Here is a 21,634-nt window from a genome sequence, read left to right on the forward strand (position 1 = left end):
AATATTTGTTGTCTAGTTTTATCACCTTCAGCACATATTCTAAATTCATATTAGATACCAGTTTGTCATGTTGTGATATTAGATACCACTTTGTGCTGTGATAAACTCTTGTCTTCATGATTTCCAGCACTGTTTCTCCTTCTAAAGACAGTTGTCATAAAGTGACTGAAGTGGTTATTGCCCTCTTTGACCTTAATGGCTTTACCTGGAAATCCTCTTTAGATGTGCAGGGCTACCCTGCCTTCTGACTCCATCTTTGATGGGTTGTGACTGACCAAAGAATTTAGTCTAACCTGATGTTCCTAAATGGACTTTCCTAGTCCAACATTCTTGTTTTCTTGGTGTCTGGCTATCACTTCAATGTCTAGAGCTATAATCTACCCTTAGCAGCAGACACTGGCCCATCTCCCATCCTAGTAGTAAATTATTGGAGCAAATTCTCAAGCAGGTTTCTGTAGTCAGCCTGGGCCACTGCAGCCTTGCCCACTTCACCTAACTTTTCCACAATGTCCCTGCCCAGACTGCAAGCTACTTACCCACATTTACCTGCACATTCTGGCTGTCCCCATACGTTCATTAGTATCCAGCTTTTGAGCTCCAGGGTAGGAGCTTCTGGGACATTTTTGGCAACTCACTCTCAACTTTTACTTAGACATCCAGTGACTTTCCAAGTCAGGGAAATGAGAAGCTGGGTAGAGCAGTCACTCTTCTTCAGTGACAGGTGCTCCCCCTCAGTCATCAATCCTTCCTCTTCACAGACTGTCAAGAACCAGGACAAGAGGTGATCCAGTCAAAAACGTTTCTTAAACAAAATCAAGGATAGGCTAAAGTACTGTGACCTTTTGATGAATGCATCCTAAGAAGACATGTAACACACTTGACTCAGACTGCTTTTTTGGATCTTTTCAACACTGAAGTCCAACTGACCTACTCCAATTAAGGTATATCAGGGCTAATTCCTTGTCTGGTATTACTTTCCTTGTCTGCGTTTCATCAAGCAAGTACAGTACTCTACTACAGCTGTACATCTTTGTTACTATATCACTATTATCTAGAACAGTAAATCTATATTTTTACAAGGGTTTCTATCTCTACAAATATGACTCTGTCTTACAACGCATTGAATTCTATGTTAATCTACAGCCCTTAGTTCCAATCAGTCACTGTAGTTGGATGTCTTTTTTCGGCAGCTCAAACCTCCCTCCTTAATTATGATTTGAACAAGTAAGAGAGCCCACTGAGCTTGTGGCCGTATCTCTAAACTACACAAGTATGCAAAACTTACCTAGCTAGGAACAAAGGTGCAAAGGTATGCATATGTCCAGCTGCAAACCAGCCATGTGGTAATGATCTTTAAAATGCTATTAAGGATTGTGTCTAGGATGATGAAAATACAAGCAGGGCAAATATACAAAGAATGGGTTTGTATGATAAAACTAGTTCCATTGGAAAAACTCTTTTTCATGGCTCAGAAAATGCCTGACCCAATACTGGGCTACTACCCTAACACATAAGCCATTAAGATCAACAAGAGGCAAATGCTCTTTGACTTTGTACTATACTACACTAATCATATAATACAGTACATGTACTTTGATATTAGAATGTTGTATGGGGATATATAGTTTAACAGATGGATACAGAATAAACAAATATACTGTAGGTGTTAAATAAATAAAATTAATATAGAAACAAAGAGTAATGGCATTAACTAGATCTGCACTTATTAAATCTATTATAACTGTATTTCTTCAATCACTTTGCTACCAGGGCCAATAAAAACAGATTGGTCATGAACTTCACATGAAAAAACAGATAAAAATTTGCATTGAATCACACTGTAGCTATCTAGTACTGAATTTGAAACTTGAAAAAAAATTATACTCACTGAGCCAGGTTGTTTAAACTGGGCTTGTCATCCAAACATTATGGTTTCAGATACCACCTAAAATGGATGAAAACATTAATAATTTTGAATTTACAATGAATTGTTGCCCTCACAAACAAATTAGCATACATAGCCTAAACTGTAGGTAAAAGTAAAGTTCGGATTCCTTTGATTATGTATGTACATTCTCAATACCGTAGCAAAATCAGAAATAAATTACAAGACAAGATATCAGCAATGACAAATTTACTTGTGAAAAAGTAGTAGATAACCTATGTTCATGGTATCTGCTGCATCACAATGCCCCATTACAATAATTACTAATTACTAATACAGGTTAAAAACAAGAAGAATAAAGTAACACATACTCCACACAAAAAGGGGACTCGGCACACATCTAAACTATTAGCTTATTAAACGTAAGCTACAGCATTTGTTTTTTCCTGGGTACCTAGGTGGAACTGGAACTGACACACCAAGTCTCAAGCCAAATGCTAGTATTGAGCAACTATGCCTCAGAGTAGTAGGATGCAATGAATTTTATGTCACATCCAAAGCATCTGTACTCCTTTAATGCTAGACTGTAACAATGTACTGCATGGGGATACATAGCTAGTGTATCTACTGTGGCACAAATATGCAGTAATAAGCTACTCCAACAAGCATGCTGGCTATAGGAAATAGTGATTAAAGCAAAATGGAAGTTGGACTTGAGTTAATCATAGGCACAATTTACTCACTATGTTAGATATATATATATCAGAAATAGAAAAGCTTAGTATGTGTGTGTTTACTGACATTCACTGACACCATCTCAAACATTTTGAACCTTCTTTTGAAGTGGTCTGGTATTTCCTTTATGTTCAGCAGTAGTTTTAACTGACAGTCAAGTAGTGCACTATCTTTAATAGTATAGAATTTTTTAGAATCACAATCCAAATATTACTTATATGGTTTGCATGTCTGTTTTACTTTCTGTTCCACAAATTATAGAAACAGAAATGGCACATTAATAGGAGATATTTGGATAAGTATTTGTATAGAGGAATTCCTAATTACATTATTTGTAATTTTTCAAAACTTCAAGGTATACCATCTATAGTCAACAAATTACTAGACAGTCCCTTGAAAAAGAGCATGGTGAAAAACTGAGTCTGTTTGCTTCAAAACGACTGGCATAATTTTGGTACTGTTTCTAGTTATAAAACAATTTTTTGTCTTACTATGTTTCCAAGTCATATTTTTCAACAACAGCCCAGTTGCACCTTCATCAAATTCAAATCATTTATATTGAATTCCAAATAATACTCAAGAGTACAAAGTGGTTAAAGCACTCGACAGCAAAATTTTTAAAACTATTGAACTAGTTCTGTTACATCATCCTTTATATATACTGTACATGCATATTTTAAATATGAAGGGTATATGTTAAGTACCTGTAGTGTGCTTACAGATTCATAGCCTTTTGAAACAATATTATGTTGAATCTTCTATGATAAATATTGCATGGACTTGCATGTTTGTTTTTCTTGATTTGTTGTTTCTATGCTGACAAATACAGTACTTTGCTTGCTTTGCCTTTACTCTAATCATGTCGCAGAAGACCATTATTTTTAAACATACTTACTTTATATTGAGACATGTATGTGACATGTTTTACTTTGGCCAAAGGACAGTGGTTTTAAGTTTCTGTAATACAGAGGTATCCATTATCCAAATATTAATATCCCTTTTTTTCATGCAGTGAACACTGCACAAATATTTTTTTCTAAATTTTGTTTAACTGTGCTGTATTGTTTATATATGATTTATGAGTACTATTCAAGTATTGTACAGTACAACAAAGACTTTTGATGATAGAAAATCAAATTTTTGGTGTGCAATATCTACATCTTATATAATTTCAACAGAGCTGATCCCTTGGGGCATGGAGTAAACTGGAACTCTTCACTAAGAAAGTCTTTCAACCAACCTACTTCAGCACAGCGTGTAGCAGCTGCTAAGAAGAAATCAAATACAATTGATGTTCCAAGCAGGTAATAATTTTTCATTGTATTATATACAGTGGCCATATGGCCTTGTACCACCCAGCTTCCTATCTCTAACCATACCCAGAGTACACCAAGAAATGTTTTTTCCGTAAATTTATTTTATTAACAAAATATCTGACATCCTTTTTTATTTTTCATCTGTCAAAATTAACAACCCTTCTCCTTTTGAATATAGTACAGTACATTTTCTAAACGAGTAATCACTGTTACTGTGTATATTAAGTATTAACAAAATGAATGGAAAAAAATTAATTTTTCTGTGTAGAGTACTGTACTATCATTACTCATTCATCACAGAAAGTGACCCCTCAACTTAACAGACATTGTTACCAGACTTATTAATTTCAATACTGCAACAGTTTTTACCAAGCTACCTCTTTAGATATTATGCATCTGTCGGTACTTGCATATACTGCACTACTGTTTACTGAGCGATATCATCTTGAATGTTCAAGTGTAAAATAAACTACCGAGCCTTTTTACACATCAGATTGTTACTTATCAGTGGGACAATCCCGAAGTTTCTGGAAAGTTGAGGGGCTAAAATTTTTTAACCAGTTTAACTAGACCACTAACTTCAATAGTTAACAAATTATGATTGTTAAAAATTTTTTCCACTCTAGAAATGTAAGAGAGGTTTTGCAATAAAAATAACACTATTGTCATTCAAATCCCCTAAAAATACGATGCCTCTCAACCCTTGAGGAGAATGTTAGTGTGATTAAGACAGTGGGGACAGTGGATAAGAAGGTGTGGAAATTGGTGGTGCAGAAATCTGGCAACAATGGATACAACCCATCTATGAGCACTCCACACTGACTGTAGTTACCAGACCACAAATAGGTATTTTAACAAAATTCAATCATTTTATACACGACCCAGGAACCCTTTATTACAACTGAAGTCATTGCACAAGTTGTGCTAGCAACCTTCTGAGTGGTATATATTAGAGGTTTTGTAGGGAATCCATCTCCCTACTTGACTGGCAGGAATTGGTTCTCAGCAGAGTGGGTGCGATTCTGACAGACAAAATTCTCTCAATTGCAGGCACCTTGAAAGCAAGGAGAATAGTTCAATTGATGTGAGAGTGTACAGTACATCCTTCATATTTAATTTTCTCTTCATTTGTTTTCTAACGTGATACTGTAATGAAGAAAAGAGATGCTGCTTTTACAGGTCTCTCTAGTTTCCTCTTTCCTGTTGACTGATTTCTTTCGACTAATCACCTCACAGTTCATTCCATTGTCCTAAAACTATATTGTCTGGTCCTGCTAGGGAGTGGGACCAGAAATATTTTCCAAGGGTATAGATGCTTCCATGTCATCCTTGTACTTTTAGACTCCTTCAACACAAGGGGAAACTTGCTCTCATTTGGAGTTGGTCAACTTACTCATGAAGAACAGAGCTCTCAGCTTAACTGTCACTGGACTCATTAGGGATTTCATCCTCATATTGTTGGGAATGTGAGCATCACATGCTAGTTTCATCCAGTGACAATCTTCTCTTCCTTTCACCACGAAACCATCTTAGAGAAAGACCAGTCAGCAGGAAGCTCAATTTGCTGTTCGTTTCATTACCATGGAGACCTCTTGTGTTTTGTCTTTTAAGACCAAAAAATGCAAATCTTTGTGCCTTTCAGAAGTGACTACATTCAAGGATGATGGTGCACACACTTGACTCAGATGGATTAGCAACCTGCTATGTTTTGTGGGTACAGTCCACTACTATGACTAAGCTACTGTCTCACTGTCCTATAATTCTGAACTTATTGTGTGCACAGATTTTTTCACTCCAGAGTTATAATTCCCTAACTTCTAGAGTTTTGGACTTTGAACATACGGGCTCTAAGTCGGACCCTTCACTCAAATCAGCCAACTGTGGCTTTCTGCACCAGATCACTATTCCCCCATGAATTGCAATGCAGGCTAACATAAATGATGGGTTTGCAAGTTAAATCAAGGTTCTTATCTTTTTCTCAAAATTAAAGGAATCATTTATAATTATGTTCCCACTGTCAAACCCCACTCATTTCTTGCAGTCACTATCTAGACTACATGAGAATTGAAGTACTTTCCTAATTGGAGTCAATATGCAGACAATCTTCTTCATATCTGTGAGTGGCATGTCTACGGTTTGTGAATAACACAAATTGTGTTAATGTAAATTATGGGTTTGTATCAAAGAATCAGATTTGTTTGCTAAAATACTCAATATTTAATTAACATGTACAGTAAATAAAACACATGGACTTTTCAGATATGCCTCTACAACACCAACTGTCTCTATTACTTCACCGACACAGTCAACAGAATCTAAATCGCCACCAACTTTTCCACCTGTACCTTCACTAGCATCAGAGTTTCCAAGTAACCTTCCTGTAGATAGAGAAGATTCAATGGAGAGACATGATGTAACATATAGTCCTCCAAAAAGTAAAAAGAATTTCTTTGATGGCTTTCGCAATACCCTGCGACCGCGAGTAAAAGCAGATGGAAGAGCTGCAGATGATAGTACTGACAGCATGGAAAATTTATTACCTTCTCCCAGACATGACAAAGAAGATTTTTATCAGCGAAGATGGTCAGAGTCTGCCTCTCCCACTAAGTCGGTAAGCATACATCGTATTCTTTCAAGAATTTGTCATCATTATAATGGTTTGTACAGGGCCCTTATATAGTATTTATTATTTGTTTCAAGAAAATCAGCGGAACTTGAGTGAAAAACTTATCTATACCACTCTTTGGCCTAAATGACCTCTGAATAAAAGACCTTATAATTCACTCCTTCCAAATATCATTTTAACGTTACATTATACTCTGGGTAGGGTTAGTCTATTCTTCTCAAGTTTTTGTGCATAGCATTTCAGCTTCAATTTCCTTATTTTCAATATTCTATAATTAGTAAGAATAGTAGATGGAATGGCAGTCATCAAACCAGGCAATCCAAGGATTGCTAATTTCCAAAGAGTAAATGTGGGAAAGGTGCCCTAGCAAGCATTGCAAGGATACCTGAGAAAGCATGAGGAGCTCCTTCCTTCAACTCGGTGGAACAGTGACTATGATATAATTTTTCTGAATCTTATACAATACTGTATAAAATTCTGTTGAAAAAATAGCGGTATGTCTATAAACTTATAGCCATGTATGGAGTGAATTTTTTAATTTTCAAATATAATACAATAACAACTTTATACTTTCAGGGTGAATGGAATGTTCCTTTACCAGCAGGGACACTGGTCAAAGTGTTAGCCGATTTCACTGCTTTGAGAGAAGATGAAATATCTGTTAGCCGAGGAGAGGTCATACAAGTAAGCTGGCTATAGCATACATTATGTGAAAAACTAATTTAACTACAGTAAATGAAGATTATAAGATACATTGTGATAGAAGAATTCAATAGAGTGCCTTTAGTTCAACAAGACTATTCAGATCCATAAAAATATATAATGACAATGAATATCCAGTACAATGCATTGTAAGTTACAACTTGAGCTCTTCTTTTAGAAGGATAAGCGTCGCTCTGTCATTTTGAGAAGATTATGCACTTCAAAATATTACCTCTATTACCTATAAACTCTTCTCACTTTCAATTATTGTATTCATGTAAGTAACCTTTACAAACTAAGTATTTAATAATTAAGAGCTAGTTAAATTTTGGGAGGTTTAGAGTTCAACTACCCTTTGAAAGCAGTTATTTGTAAAAGGAGTTACATTTTGCCAATGTTTTTCTATTGAAATGAATAATCATTGAAATGTATGTCACATATTAAAATGAGAGGGAAGTGGTACCAGTTCCTCTTTCATGAGATAACCACAAGTAACCATGTTCTCCATATAAGTTTCTGTCAGAAACACTTCAAAATGCTTATTTTTTATCATCAGGATCATAGACTAAGCCCATTAGTGCACTGAGCACGTCAGATGCAATAACGTTCAACTCGCTGTCATTATTTGAAGGTCAATTAATGCTGCATATGATTCTAAAAAAAAAAAATTACTAGCATCACTCTGGTGTTAACTAGCTTGTACAAGAATCTGCCAGATCTATGTCTTTGATGAAGTTAAGACTGCACTAGACAATGAAAGCACACAGCTTTAATTCTTTCTGGTAGGCAGTGTTGTTTAAACAAAATTTACAAGTGAAATTTTGATTTTAATGGAAGTGAAAGTTGTATGCCTGCCAAAGCATCAAATACAGGACTTCAGTATAACAACTAGAAGCCATTCACTTTTAGGTAATTGCTCTCCGTACTAGCAAGTAAATAATTAAGAAACTGAATGGGCAAATTACAATTGTGTACTTGAAAACATTTTTTATTAACCAACAATTACATGGAATTTCTGATAAGTTTCATTTCAACACTTAATTGCATTGAAGATCATTAATATAGAACTGGCAGGTGTAGTTAAAGGATTTAAAAGTGTACCTAATAACAACCACTTTGTTACAACCAATGTAACTATAAAAAATCTTACTGGCAATTTACAGTATAAGCTTTTTGCAATTTGCTGCACCTTTCATCTTTCCCCTCAATTTATATCTTCTTGTATTGACCTTAAAAATATTAAGAAAAATTTACTAATGGCTGAAATACTGGGTAAAACATGAAAAGTTATTGAAACAATGTTATTTCAGTTTGCCTTATGTACGTAAATTTCCAACTAAATGACAGAATATGGAGTACAGTATTTACTGTTTACCTTGCAAGTTTTGATGCAAAATTACAAAAGCATCCTAAGAAAAACTTTTTGGTCTCTTAATAAACAAATTTCTGATATGCTTATTGTATTTATCATAATGTGTTTATGAAATTCAAAAAGCTGCACTCAAACTCTCCTACCCTTGGTTATAATCTAAAATTAAAGAAAGCTGTTAATTCATGAATATATTCTTTCAGCTTTTAAAAAAAAATAGTGGATACTGAATAATTCATTTTCTTAAACAAGTTAACTCTTACACTGTCATTCCCTTTTTTAACAGGTTATAACATCTAATGCTCTCCGAGGGTACCTAGTTCACAGAGCCGCCAGTAGCACTAGCCCAGCAGCAGAAGGTTGGGTAGCAGCCAGTGTACTAATACCTTCTGCTTACCCTGATTTGCCAACTACACCACCAGCTTCACCCACCCATGCATCTTCGTCATGTGAACAACAAGGCAAAAAGCCATGGATAAAGTTCCGAAAACCATCCTTTTCCAAGAGAGACCATCAGCCCCCTCATCCTTTAAGAAGAGAGGAAACGGTTCATGAATTACCTAGTGTTCGATCTTCGCCACAACAATCACAAATGCCCTCAAGACAGATGACTGTGTCCCTGATAAACCCATATCATCCAGAAAGTCCAAATATTAATAATGTTGCTTTACGTAATCATGCTAAACCTTATAGTGGATGTATTCCTGCATCACCAGAATCCCCAGTTAGAATACTGACTCCTTTAAGGAATGTTACTGTGTGTCCTGGAGAGCCAGCAGAAATGGTGTGTGTAATAACAGGTGCAGGATTATGGGTTGAATCGACAACAGTTGTTTGGACTGGACCACATGGTCCATTAACAGACCCACGCTTTGAAATAGAACAACACCGAGATGGGACTCTGAGGCTTCACGTGGGGAGCTGTCGTGTGACAGATGCAGGGGAGTACACTTGTACAATCAGCTGTGGTGGACACAACATTTCCTGCTCTGCTCGCATCAATCTGGCCCAGGGTAAGAATCACTCTTATTCCAATGGCCATTCCTAGTGTTGGAAGGGCCAGGTGTGGGCTGGAATGGGTTAAGGTTGGCATCTGTATTGTTGAAACAGTAACTTTTGGAGCTTAAATCCTTTTTTGACCAATAACTGTACAGCTCTGTATGGAGAAGGCTTATCTGTTGTTTTTCCTTACATTTCCTAACATTGTCTTCATTTTGTTTCTTTAATTATTATTAAAATGAACCCACGTGATGTTAAGAATGCTCAAGCTAAGATTGTAAATTTACTACAGTATAATTAAATACTAATTGTTTTTGTATTTATGCTAACTTGTCCATGAATAGAATAGTACTGTATATGAAATACAAGTAGTACATAACTAATGTGATAAACAACTTTATATTTACATATATTTTGTTATATATTATTGTAAGGCAGTTCACTGAGAGAAAAATATCACACGCTTACAAAAAATAAATTTTTCATTCAACTACATACAAAAGTATATTTGCAATACATATTACAGTCAACCCAGGATACAGTGCAGTGTACAATTTCAGGAAGGCAAAATCTATTCAGTCATTTCTTTCTTTTGCACATGCTCCATTGCACTCTTAAAGTTCTTTCCCATATAAATACTGTATTTGCTTTTTGTCAGAGTTCTCACTAGTACGAAGAAATAAATCATAATTAAGTAAAAATTATCATCCTAAAGTATATGATGCACCTACAAGCTTCAACAGCACCTTTAAAGCCTTGGTTACTTCCACACTTACAGCTAACAGTGCACAGTTTAATACTGTACTTTGGATTTATCTCCACATTACATTGTTTAAAATAATGAAAAAATTATATATGTCTTAGATTTATACCAAGATATAACAAAATATTCCCTTACCAAACGTACTATAGATATTCTCATGAGCAAATCTAGATCTGATCTTTAAACAATTCTTTCCATTGTGCAATGTTTTTTCAGGTTTTACATCAATGCATGGTTATTCATGCTTAAGCCTTTTGCTTGTGCCTGCATGCATTTTGCAATATTGTATTAATAATTTATATTTTTGGCATACTATTTACCAATTTGTTAACAATGATTTTATTTATCAACTTGTTAAAAACGTTAGCAAATTTTGTGACGAGTTAAGCATGTCTTTTTTTTAATGAACTTTTATTTCTCGAATGAAATTTTCATATTTTTTTCTAAGATGTTAAAGAAGCACTGTACCAAGATTACAGTGACACTAAGGCCATGGGTATAAGTTACAAATTTAAAAATTAGGTGTTTTCCTAGTAGGGACATTACATAAGCTATATAACTAGCCCTCTTTAAATATTTTGGAATCACCCTTCCACTTCTCTATGGCTATTAATACACACAGTCTATCATACAGACTTGAAGAGGTTAATTTTCTCTGAGATTTCAACAACTCTTTTCAGACCATCTCTAGGAATCTGCTCACATGATAATTACATGGTTGCTTACCTTTATCCTGAACTTATAAGGTGATGAATTTACTTCTCGCAGGGCACAATGTTCAAGTCTAAATAAGCAAATCAATTACAGTGCTCTCGAAACTTGCTATAAACCCACTGAGATTCCCATGGTTCTGAAAACTCGTTTGTGGCAAATCACTCTGATGACTGCTACTGACCATAGCAATATTTTTATTTTATGATTCACTGTGAATTTATTCTTAATAGTACAGTATATTAGTTAAGGTCTTATTTTAAAGTTGAATGTTTGCCCTTTATTGCAGTTTGTTAATAAATGGAAAACACAAACATTAAGTAAAATAGACTAGTTAGTTGGAGTTAGCCAGAAATTTTTTATGGATGACACCAACTGACATGGGAACATCAAGGAGTAAGTTGAACCCCATAAAGAGCACAGGTACATTATTAAATTTACAGTACAATACTGAGTGCAACAAACATAGCCTGAAAAATCAAATATGGGGTCCCAGAAATCACTGACCAAAACCTTACTGTGGTAATCTTAAGTCCAAGAATAACAAACACGGACTCAGTGAGTTAAGGGGAAATAAGTATTGGTTTATTGTTAACAGAGGGTGTTTGGATTTGTCCATATTTACCATTAGGAAGAGAGAACAAATCTGCCAAAGAAACTATTGCAAGGTGGACAGCAAACATTAGCACAAGAATAGCAGGAATGGCTAAAAATTTCCTGGTACATTACAGCAGGCACAAAATTTTTAAAAGAAGCATAGTTTGCAGGTTTACGGGTAACGAAAAACAATCAAATAGTGGTCCAAACCTTAGAGAAAAACTGGCTGTAAAGAAAATTGTATGACCAAACCACCAAATGTGTGAATGACAAGAAAAAGATAGGGGATGTTGGGCAATTCTTTAAGATAACACATACCAAGATGGCGAAATTATCTTCAAGACACTGGTGAAGGCCATACATTTTTTTGGAGAAGAGTCCATGACTCAAAATTTACTAACATGTCAACCAAATACAAGAAGAAGATAGTTTGAGGTGGAGCTACTTTCTCGTAGGCTACCTCCTCCTGAAGGACCCTCTTTGCCAAAAGTACTCACTAGGAATGAAGTAAAAGAATGGAGACCTAGGAAGCTTTTTCAAGCAATGTTTACTATGTTTCGGACTAAATGCTTTTACCACAAAAATTGTGGGTTTTTTTAAGTTCCTGTAATTTTAATTGGGAGTCCTGTACAGTAATTTTAGTTGGGAAGTCCAAGCTTAAGTCTAATTCACATTACAGATTGCCTTGCAGATCAATAGATTTTTAAATAGAAAAATCCTTTTAAATAGACTGACACCATTCTTACTATGTGCTTCATAAGCAAGTTAATAAGCCACTGAGGAAAGTCTTACTATAACAGACAGATGGCTTCTGACACTGGAACATTATCGTAATGAAGTACTGTACATCACAAATGTGGAAGGGTCCTCATATGGGTAGCTTGAATAATTTTAAGTTAACTGTAGGCAAGTTGCTCCACAGCCTTAAGGCAGTAAAACACTCCCTACCTATATCTGACTCTTGAAGAGTGGAAAAGTCTTTTATTTGGAATTTGTTTTTTGTTGCTTTTCCCTGAAACTACCAACAACTATGCAAAGAGGGTAACATTATATTATTTAATAGGCAGGACCTTTGAATTTTTTTTCAAATATGTAAAGTACTGAAACTTTTGAAAGAAAGTTTAAATAAAATTATTCAGATGATTTGCTGAAAAAATTTGTAAACAATTAACAAACAGAGTCCCTACAAAAGGGAACAGTAACAAAAAGCAAGACGAGACTAAAAAAACATGAGAAAGCAGAAATCTAACAAGGTCTAAAGGTTCAAAGCTACATTTCAAATATCCAGGAATTAACATGATTTATGGCATGCTTGGAACACTCCAGGGATGCCAAAGATTTTAGCTTTAGGCCAAAACTGCATGTTTACTTCTACGATGATTTTCCTATGATATCAGCCCCAAGAGAGAGAGAGAATCTGAATCCAAGGGTTTTCCCTCTGAAGCAGACTGCTTCAACATCAAAACCAAATATTTCTCAAGCATAGAACACCTTAAATCCTTACACTTACAAAGTATCTATCACTACAGCAAACCAAATGAAAGCCTACTAGTAGCACCCAATACTATTACTAACTATATGTACTAAATATATCAGCTTCCTAATTCAGAGTAATATCTTTACATATAATCTTTTTTCTACCAATTTTAACATTTTCCTGCATTGTGACTTTAACATTTTGTAAACAGCCACATTTAGTTAACTGAAAATGTTACAAATGTCCTCACACTAACAAAAACGGTGAATTGTATTCACTTTTGGGTACCACAAAAATGGTGAATTGTATTCACTTTTGGGTACCAATCTTGTAAAAATAATAACTAACCTTCATAGAAACTCAAGTATATATACAATGCTACTACTCCTACTTCATGTGAAAATATCAAAGCTAAGCTATCAAAGCTAAGCTAATTCTTCTCTTGCAAAATGGGGCAATCCACATTAAGGTTTCACAGAAAGGCAATCATTTTTTCTAAACTAACAAATACAAAAGGCATCAGTCAATATAGCTAGGTAACCAAAATTCCAGAAAATACCAATGTAGCCTCAGTCAACATTGACAAAAGCAATTCCAATTAGATATTAAATGTAGTGTACATATATTTTTACATAATTCCAATTAGATATTAAATGTAGTGTACATATATTTTTACATAACTTATAAAATTAAGAATTTGAACATCAACTCTTCTTCAAAACTGTCTTCATCAAAATTTTAGGAGCTTATTAATTGTAAATCACATTCTAAAGCAAAAAATGTATTTTGTAAAAATATAAGACTTTTCAGTTGGCTGAAAATTATCATAATACAACCGGTCAACAGATATAACTTCATTGTTGATATGTTTCAAAACATATCAACCTAAGGTAAAACACAAATATAATATGCCTTCAACGCTCAGATATCTCTCTCCACTAAATCACTTCCAGAACTGTAATTATTAAAAAGCACAGTTCGCATAAATTAGAAATGAGAATTTGTCACCCTGCATACCTGCACCATAAACATGATGCTGCACAAAATGCTAATGAGCCAAAAGTCCAGACACTAAATGTCATTACACAGAAGTTGGAAAGTTATACCAAAAACTGCTTAGTCCAACCACAGAGCTAAAAAAAACCTTATTTCACAAAGCTGGCCCAAAAAAGTTTTTATGACAGGAATAAGATTACATAATTAGATTTTTTATAAAAAATAACAGCTCTGTAGAAAATCTATAAATGAATAGACTTTGATGACAATTCTGCCAAAATTACTTTGAACAGATTAAGGTCCAATACTTTTTATTCACTTAGTAAAAACAGGTTGTATGTGAATGACCAAATATCAGTGTCTGTTGTAACTGTAACAGTGTCTACAGACTGTTAGTAAAAAATTAAAGCATCAACTTTTCCATTACATCATGTATACATTAACACCTCTGGATTAAACTGACAATATTTAAAATGGAAACTGTCCACTTCAATTTACTATAGATGTCTAATTGAAAAAAATGTTTCTAAGTTCATCTTTATTGCTTATAAAGATGACATCTTGGATATTCTAAGGCAGCCTATCCTACTGATCCCTTCAAATAAAAAAAAAAATTGATTCAAATACTTCCTTGTCTAACATAACACTACTTTAACTTTCTAAAGTCATCCACAGAATCCTTACCTTTGTTGAAGACTGATTGGTGGTACAACATCAGTCCCTTATCAGTTACTAGGAAATGTAAAGTAATGCTGTACATTACTGAACTTTTAAGCAAGAAGTAATTCTGAAGAGGGATGTCACCAAAGGATTATAGTTTCTCAAGGTCCCCTGCAATGAGAGAGAGAGTTAAAAACAGACATCGTCATAGAAAATTACCTCATTTTACAGATTCTCATTAGCTTCACTGTCCTACACAAGACACAAACAAAACAGCCCCACCTCTAACTTGGCCCGTTAAAATTTTTAAAAATGCAGAATTTAGTTTGTTAAATTTTCTCATCTTAGATGACAAGAATGCTGTCACTTTTACAAGCATACTTTATATTTTATCTTACAACATGCATCTTGCATGAGGTAATAGGCGTAATACATCAACTTAAGTAATAGCTATACCATCTGCTCAACAAGCAACATAAACACTAATTTCTCTTCCTTTCACATTAATTCTCAATTCATCTATAAAATGTCAATGGATTTTACCCTTACGTAAAACTATTTTATACCTTTACAGTTTATGCTACAGTATACCGAAACATGTTATTTAAGAGTTTAAAGCCACCACATTACTTTTGCTATACACCAAGCTCAAAGAAAGTCAGTCATTACAAATTTTCATTCTTAAACTATGCGAAAAATATTTTATAAGTTATTTCGTTTACAAAGGTCAGTAGTAAGTTGAGACATGTCAGAAACAGGGTCTGATTTGTTTCAATTCAGGAAATGAACAAATAAGCAAATTCACAGGCCAGATCATTTGAATGACATACAGTGCACAAAGACACTTTATTGTTTCATGCACATATAAATGCAGGATGTGAATCCTGTCACTTAGTCATTTGCCAGTTTACAAACAACAAAGAACTGTCAACCCAAGCCTATGAAGTATTGGTTTCACTCAAGTACTATTGTTTTTGTGCAAAGCACTGCCACTGAAAAAACACCTTACAGTGAGGTACTATTTCACAGTATTTGTTTAGCAGGGTTCCCATTACAAATACCTTAAGTTTCCGTCAAATTATGGTACTGTTGTATTTTTTTAAGAGCATTATAATTGAATGTGGGTTTAATAGTCAAATCATACCTAAGATCTCCACTGCTATCTTCCTTATCGACAAAAAAAAAAAAATCCAAAAAATTGTATTTTAATATGTACGACATAAATTGTATTTTCTAAGGGCCATAATACACTGCTAATTACTATTTGTTATACAGTACATTAAGCTAATATTTTGGCTATGTATATACAATATATAAACATACTATTAAGTTGACTTAAGAATTGGTTATCTGTGAATTATATAAACATTTTTAATATAAGCATACTAAGAATAAATCAATATTCATAATATGCAGTACTTTGGATACAGTACTGTACATAGTATGCTGATATTTATTACATGAAATGCCTTAGGATCATATTTTAATGATCTATTTTTTCAGTCTACTATAGTAGTTTAAGTGAAAGTCATGGATCATAAGACATAAAAATATATATATTTGGATATCCACACAGAGGTAATCCTTCCTCTGAAGCTTGATATATTCCTTCCGTATTACAGTACTGCTCTTCAACTGTTCTGATGAAAGAAAACTGAGATTATCTGATAAAAGAATACTGAGATTTTCATACATGTATTAAGTTCATGTTAATTTTTTTTAGAAGTTTTATGACTCTCTTATAGTGCCAAAGGTTTAGATATTTTGATGTATATCACTATGTAAATATGTATATTGTTATGACCCACAGTGTCCCTGTTCAAGCAATATTTGAGATAATCTGTGAAATATACGTTTTTTTTTTTACTGTACTCATTAGGTTCAATAAATTATTTTCAAATTTTTTAGCTATTCTTGAGCATCTCTTGAAAGTGCCTGAATCTACAGTTGGCATTATATTCATTAACCTTTCACTTTTATAAACCAGAATTAAATCTGAGAAAACTTGAGAAAGCCAAACATTTACAGAACTTGATAGGTTAGAAATAAGATCAACTTACTCTAGTGCTGGTAGATTATTTGTGAACATGGAAATAGCATACAGAGAAAGAGATCTGCTATCAATGGAATCTTGGTTAAAAGAATTCAACTTCATCCCGAATGACTAAATTTACAGAACTGTTCCAGATCTATGTTAAGGCTAGCAATTACTTCAGTTCATATTAAGAGCGAGTGGTTAAGTTCCACAAGAGTTGAATCTTATGCATAATGTACTTTACTACTGCATTTTCAATAGTAACAAATCATATCGTTGGTAAACATTAAAATTAACTACAGTAACAGAGCAATATGCAAGACAGATCAGAGGACAGTGAAAACAGCGCATCTATTTGCTACCCTTCACATTAAAAAAAAACTGATAAAGGAATAAAATATTCTACAGTACTGCATGTAATTTTTTACACCTGAGTTATGATTTTTATAAACTGAGCCTTAAAGATAACCAAATAATTGGCTGCACTCAAGGCTGCTTTGTATTTTTACTACTATTTTATGGAGGTATTACCACATACTTAACCAACTTCTACTACTATAATGGCTGGCTGAATGCAAGTAACTAAATTCAAAGCACTTAACTCAGTAATATTTGATAGTTCCTGCACTGAAAGTATGAAGACTGGCCAGTAATTATTAATCTGTACTTTTGGGAACAGGCAGATCATTACAGTATAATACTCAATTCAGATATGAATTCTGAGAACACAGCTTAGGAGAAAACAACAATAGCTCACTTTTACAAAATAAAATACCATACAAATCTTCACCCACTCAAACTATACATAATAGTGTAGGAATCTTTTAGTGTGCTGTAAAGTAGTGAGTTGGGATGAGATGTATCAGGAGGAATATTAACTGATTATTACTCTACAAAGGTCCAATGGAGTAGCTCTATTTAGTCTTTACCACTGGTTAAATTTCCGTCATTATCAACTGGATCAAAACATGAAGGTGTGATGTGCAGTACTGTACAGATGTTATGAAACCATTTGACACTATGATTCTATATTTTGACAATGATTCAATCAGAAGTTAAAATAAGGATGATTAGAACCTCAATGAATGGAATAGAAAATGCAAAAGCAAAGAAGAGTGTATGATAAAAAATGGAAATAGATAATGTGACAAAAAGATGGATGAAAATCCCCCCAAAATTAAAACAATCACGATCATCATCACATAACTTTTGTCAGCTCTTCCCTTTATGGGGTTTGATGCTCAATAAGTTTTCTTCATTTTTCTCTGTCCTGTGTTCTTTCTACCTAACTCCCGCTAGGTCTAGTTCTTTATCTATTCCCTTTTTCCACGACTTATTGGACCTACCTGCAGGCCTATATCCTCCAACTTCCATTTCTACAACCAACTGTTCCACATCCTTTTTCATCTTAGTATTCCAAACTAACTAAAATTTTCACTTTCTTGTACTTTTTCCAACATCTTTGTACATCGCTCCAAGAACTCCTCATTTGTAATAAGATCTTTCCACCAAACTCTGATGATGATGAACAGTCAACATTCTCATTGTCACAGCTTTCAAAATCTTTATTTTCCCTGTCAGTGCCCACGTTTCCTTTACCAAATGAGTATACCTTAGTTTAACCAGACCACTGAGCTGATTAACAGCTCTCCTAGGGCTGGCCTGAAGGATTAAACTTATTTTATGTGGCTAAGAACCAATTGGTTACCTAGCAATGGGACCTACAACTTATTGTGGAATCCGAACCACATTATACCGAGAAATGAATTTCTATCACCAAAAATAAATTCCTCTAATTCTTCATTGGCCGGCCGCAGACTCGAACTCGGGCCCAGCAGAGTTCCTTTACCAAAAGTAGTACATGTCTAATACATTTTTTATTACCTAGTGGTCTATTTCTCACTCTCTTTCTCTATTCATTCCAAACTACAGCTACTCTCCTATTTATTACAAGTTGCAGTTACTCTCCTATTTATTCAACTCCTGCTTCACAGCACAATGTGTTCCCCAAATGCAACAGAAATCCTCTACCTCTTCTAAGACATGTCTATCTAAAACCAAGTATTGTATACATGTACTTTGTAATCCTGAGCACTTCGTGTGACACCATCTGCTACAACTAGTACTCTGAACAGAGTTCATCTCCGTAACTTTCTCAACACCTTTTAAACATTTCCACTACCTCTTCCTCAGGTTCTGCAACTAGCACTAGGTCATCAGCACAAAGCAACAACTAGGGACCCCATTTTCTCCACTTTTGCAGCTTCCTTCACTATTATGACAAACAGAGGTAATTACATGAAAAAGAAAGAAAAGGTATTTGAAAATAGCACCATAATGAATTGAATGGATAGTACGTGTGCCAAAACAATGAAACAAATAGGTTAATATTAAAAAGCCAGCAAGTCCTGGAAAGACTCATAGTACATAATTGATAGTCCAGATCTTTGTACAAGATCTGGACCAAAGACATTGGTAAAGTCTTGGAAGAATTCTAAATAAACTGGCATTCCAGGATCAGCACAGGACCATTCTTTACTTAACATAGTAAAGGACAAAGCTACAAAGAATTGCAGAATGGGAGGTCCCTGGGATGTCCTACATGAAGATGACTTGGCATTTACAGAATAAAAAAATTATCCGAAATATTCAAAAGATGGAAGAGTGGGATAGGGAAGAGGAGACAAAACCCATGAAGGTACAACAAAGATACAATATTGGTGACTAGAAAGAATTGAAAATTAAAGCAAGAACAATCTGGAATATGTCTGTGCTGATGGTGCAGTGATGCTTTAGGGGCGACTACAACAGTGCAGTACCATGCATCACATGCAACAGATGGTATTATACATACAGATTAAAATTTCAAGGAAGTGAACAATTTTCAGTGACCAGTATTTATAGTATAAAAAAGCTAATGCTGAAGACATAAAAATGAGGATTATGATATGGTGGGATGAATTAGTTTAATGAAACCACTAAGTCAGTTTTCTTCATTTTCACAGGGTTTAACCAGAACTTTTGTACATGAAAAAGAGGTCACTACTGGAGTAAGGCAATGTATAATAATCTTGGACACTTAAGGAATGGATGACAGTAAAATGCAGAATGTACAAGCGTAGGGGGCAGAATGCAATGCAGCTGGGAATGAAAGGAAGCTGTCTATAACCTTCAGTACTATACCACCTACTGAGTGCCATCCACATACTAGGTACCTTATAGTAGGTAGATCATTGTTAAATCAGTATGGCACAAGCAGTAAGAAAATGTTTTAGGATTACTAGACTGCTTTTAAACAACCATACCAAATAGGTAAAAAAAAATTTCATATGCAAACAGTATTAGACCTATGCTACTTTATGTGCAGCTATGCTCTTAAGTGATATGACATGATTGCATAGATTTCCTTCAAAATTCACAAAGTGGCAACCTAACATGCTCCATATTTATCTATTAGGTATTTCAATGCAAAAACACATTATTTCATAAAATATGGCCATAATATGTTTCATACAAGTGAAATCTATCATAAATTTCAAAACTAAGAAAATATCACATGTGGCCAAATTTCGGAAAAACAGTTACAAAACATTTTCAAAACTCACATTCACTCATTGCCAATGCATTTGACGAAAAAAAGTCTCATCAAACCACAGTTCAAATGCTAGAATTGAAAAAAAATTTGTCATAACATTAATATTGCTTCCAATGCAACCATAAAATTTGAAATAGTCCTAGTTGATTGTTTTTACTCCTCAACACTGAAAAAATGTAAATAATTACAGGCAGTCCCCAGTTATCAGCAGGCTTGGATATCAGTGATCCAGTTTTACAGCGCTTGTCTAACGACGAAAAACGATGATTTTCAGCGCCGATATCCGCTTATCACCGCCGATAATCAGGTACTGGCGCCAATTCATACCTAACAGAGGCACCAATCTTTGGTTATCAGTGCCGATACCCAGTTATCAGTGCTGATACCCAGTTATCAGTGCCAATACCCGGTTATCGGTGCCAATACCCGGTTCTCGGTGCCAATACCCGGTTATCAATGCCGATACCTGGTTATCGCCACCTATAAGCCCCAAAAATTGCCATTGCCAATTTTCGGTTATCAGCTATTTTCACTTATCATCACACCATCGGAACAGAACCACCGCCAATAACCAGGGACTGCCTGCATATACGAAAGTATTACTGTAGTTAGAAAGCATCCACTGATATCAACGGGTGAGCGGAGCATGTGTGATGTAACCATTAGAGTGGTTCCACAACATGCACCACCTGGAACATAGGTTTAAAATGAGTAGCAACAATGAAATTAACTTCAAAACATTTATTCTATATTAGTTAGAGGAAAGTTTCGATTTCCTTAAAAATAAAATTAAGTTATATTTCTTAACCACTTCAAAAATTATGGCTCATCAGCAAATATTCACCTATGCAATTATTCTTTTGTTAAAGCCAAGATTTGTTCCTATGCCTAGGTTTGTCAGATTTCTTTACTTACTATAAATACATTACACTTAGCATTCACATCTCTATACAGTGTTAACAATTTCTGGCCAGAAAGCATATAAAGTTATCTACACATTCTCGCACTTTAAGTTACCTTATAAATGACTAAATTATACACCAAAAGCAAGCAGGACTTTTAAGAAAATAATATTTTAAGCCAGTTAAAACAAGTGTTCTTCAAAGAACAGGTAATCTCACAAATAAATTCTTTAGTAACAAAGATTACATCTCAGAAGGCTTAGATT

General features: G+C 34.5%; 1 protein-coding gene and 1 long non-coding RNA gene across 11 annotated transcripts in view; one reads left to right on the top strand and one right to left on the bottom strand.

Annotated features, from left to right (window-relative positions):
- The window catches only part of trio (trio Rho guanine nucleotide exchange factor), a 1,217,727-nt gene that overhangs the window by 1,171,317 nt on the left and 24,776 nt on the right, over positions 1-21,634 (top strand). For all 9 annotated transcript variants that reach the window (XM_067104902.1, XM_067104910.1, XM_067104903.1 and 6 more), the window contains 4 exons: positions 3,799-3,924; positions 6,196-6,547; positions 7,139-7,246; positions 8,920-9,646. In XM_067104902.1, the coding sequence (XP_066961003.1) occupies positions 3,799-3,924; positions 6,196-6,547; positions 7,139-7,246; positions 8,920-9,646 (1,313 nt within the window). The remainder of the gene's footprint in view (positions 1-3,798; positions 3,925-6,195; positions 6,548-7,138; positions 7,247-8,919; positions 9,647-21,634) is intronic.
- Positions 1-21,634, bottom strand: part of LOC136839192 (uncharacterized) — a 32,979-nt gene that overhangs the window by 6,446 nt on the left and 4,899 nt on the right. Inside the window, exons 2-3 of one of the 2 annotated variants that reach the window (XR_010853247.1) lie at positions 14,861-15,007; positions 1,889-1,945 (exon numbers count right to left, since the gene is read on the bottom strand). This is a non-coding gene — a long non-coding RNA (uncharacterized lncRNA). Of the gene's footprint in view, positions 1-1,888; positions 1,946-14,860; positions 15,008-21,634 lie in introns of those variants that run through there. The other variant, XR_010853248.1, reaches the window with a different exon arrangement.

Source organism: Macrobrachium rosenbergii, chromosome 6, assembly GCF_040412425.1.
Source record: "Macrobrachium rosenbergii isolate ZJJX-2024 chromosome 6, ASM4041242v1, whole genome shotgun sequence".
Taxonomy (NCBI): Eukaryota; Metazoa; Arthropoda; class Malacostraca; order Decapoda; family Palaemonidae; genus Macrobrachium; species Macrobrachium rosenbergii.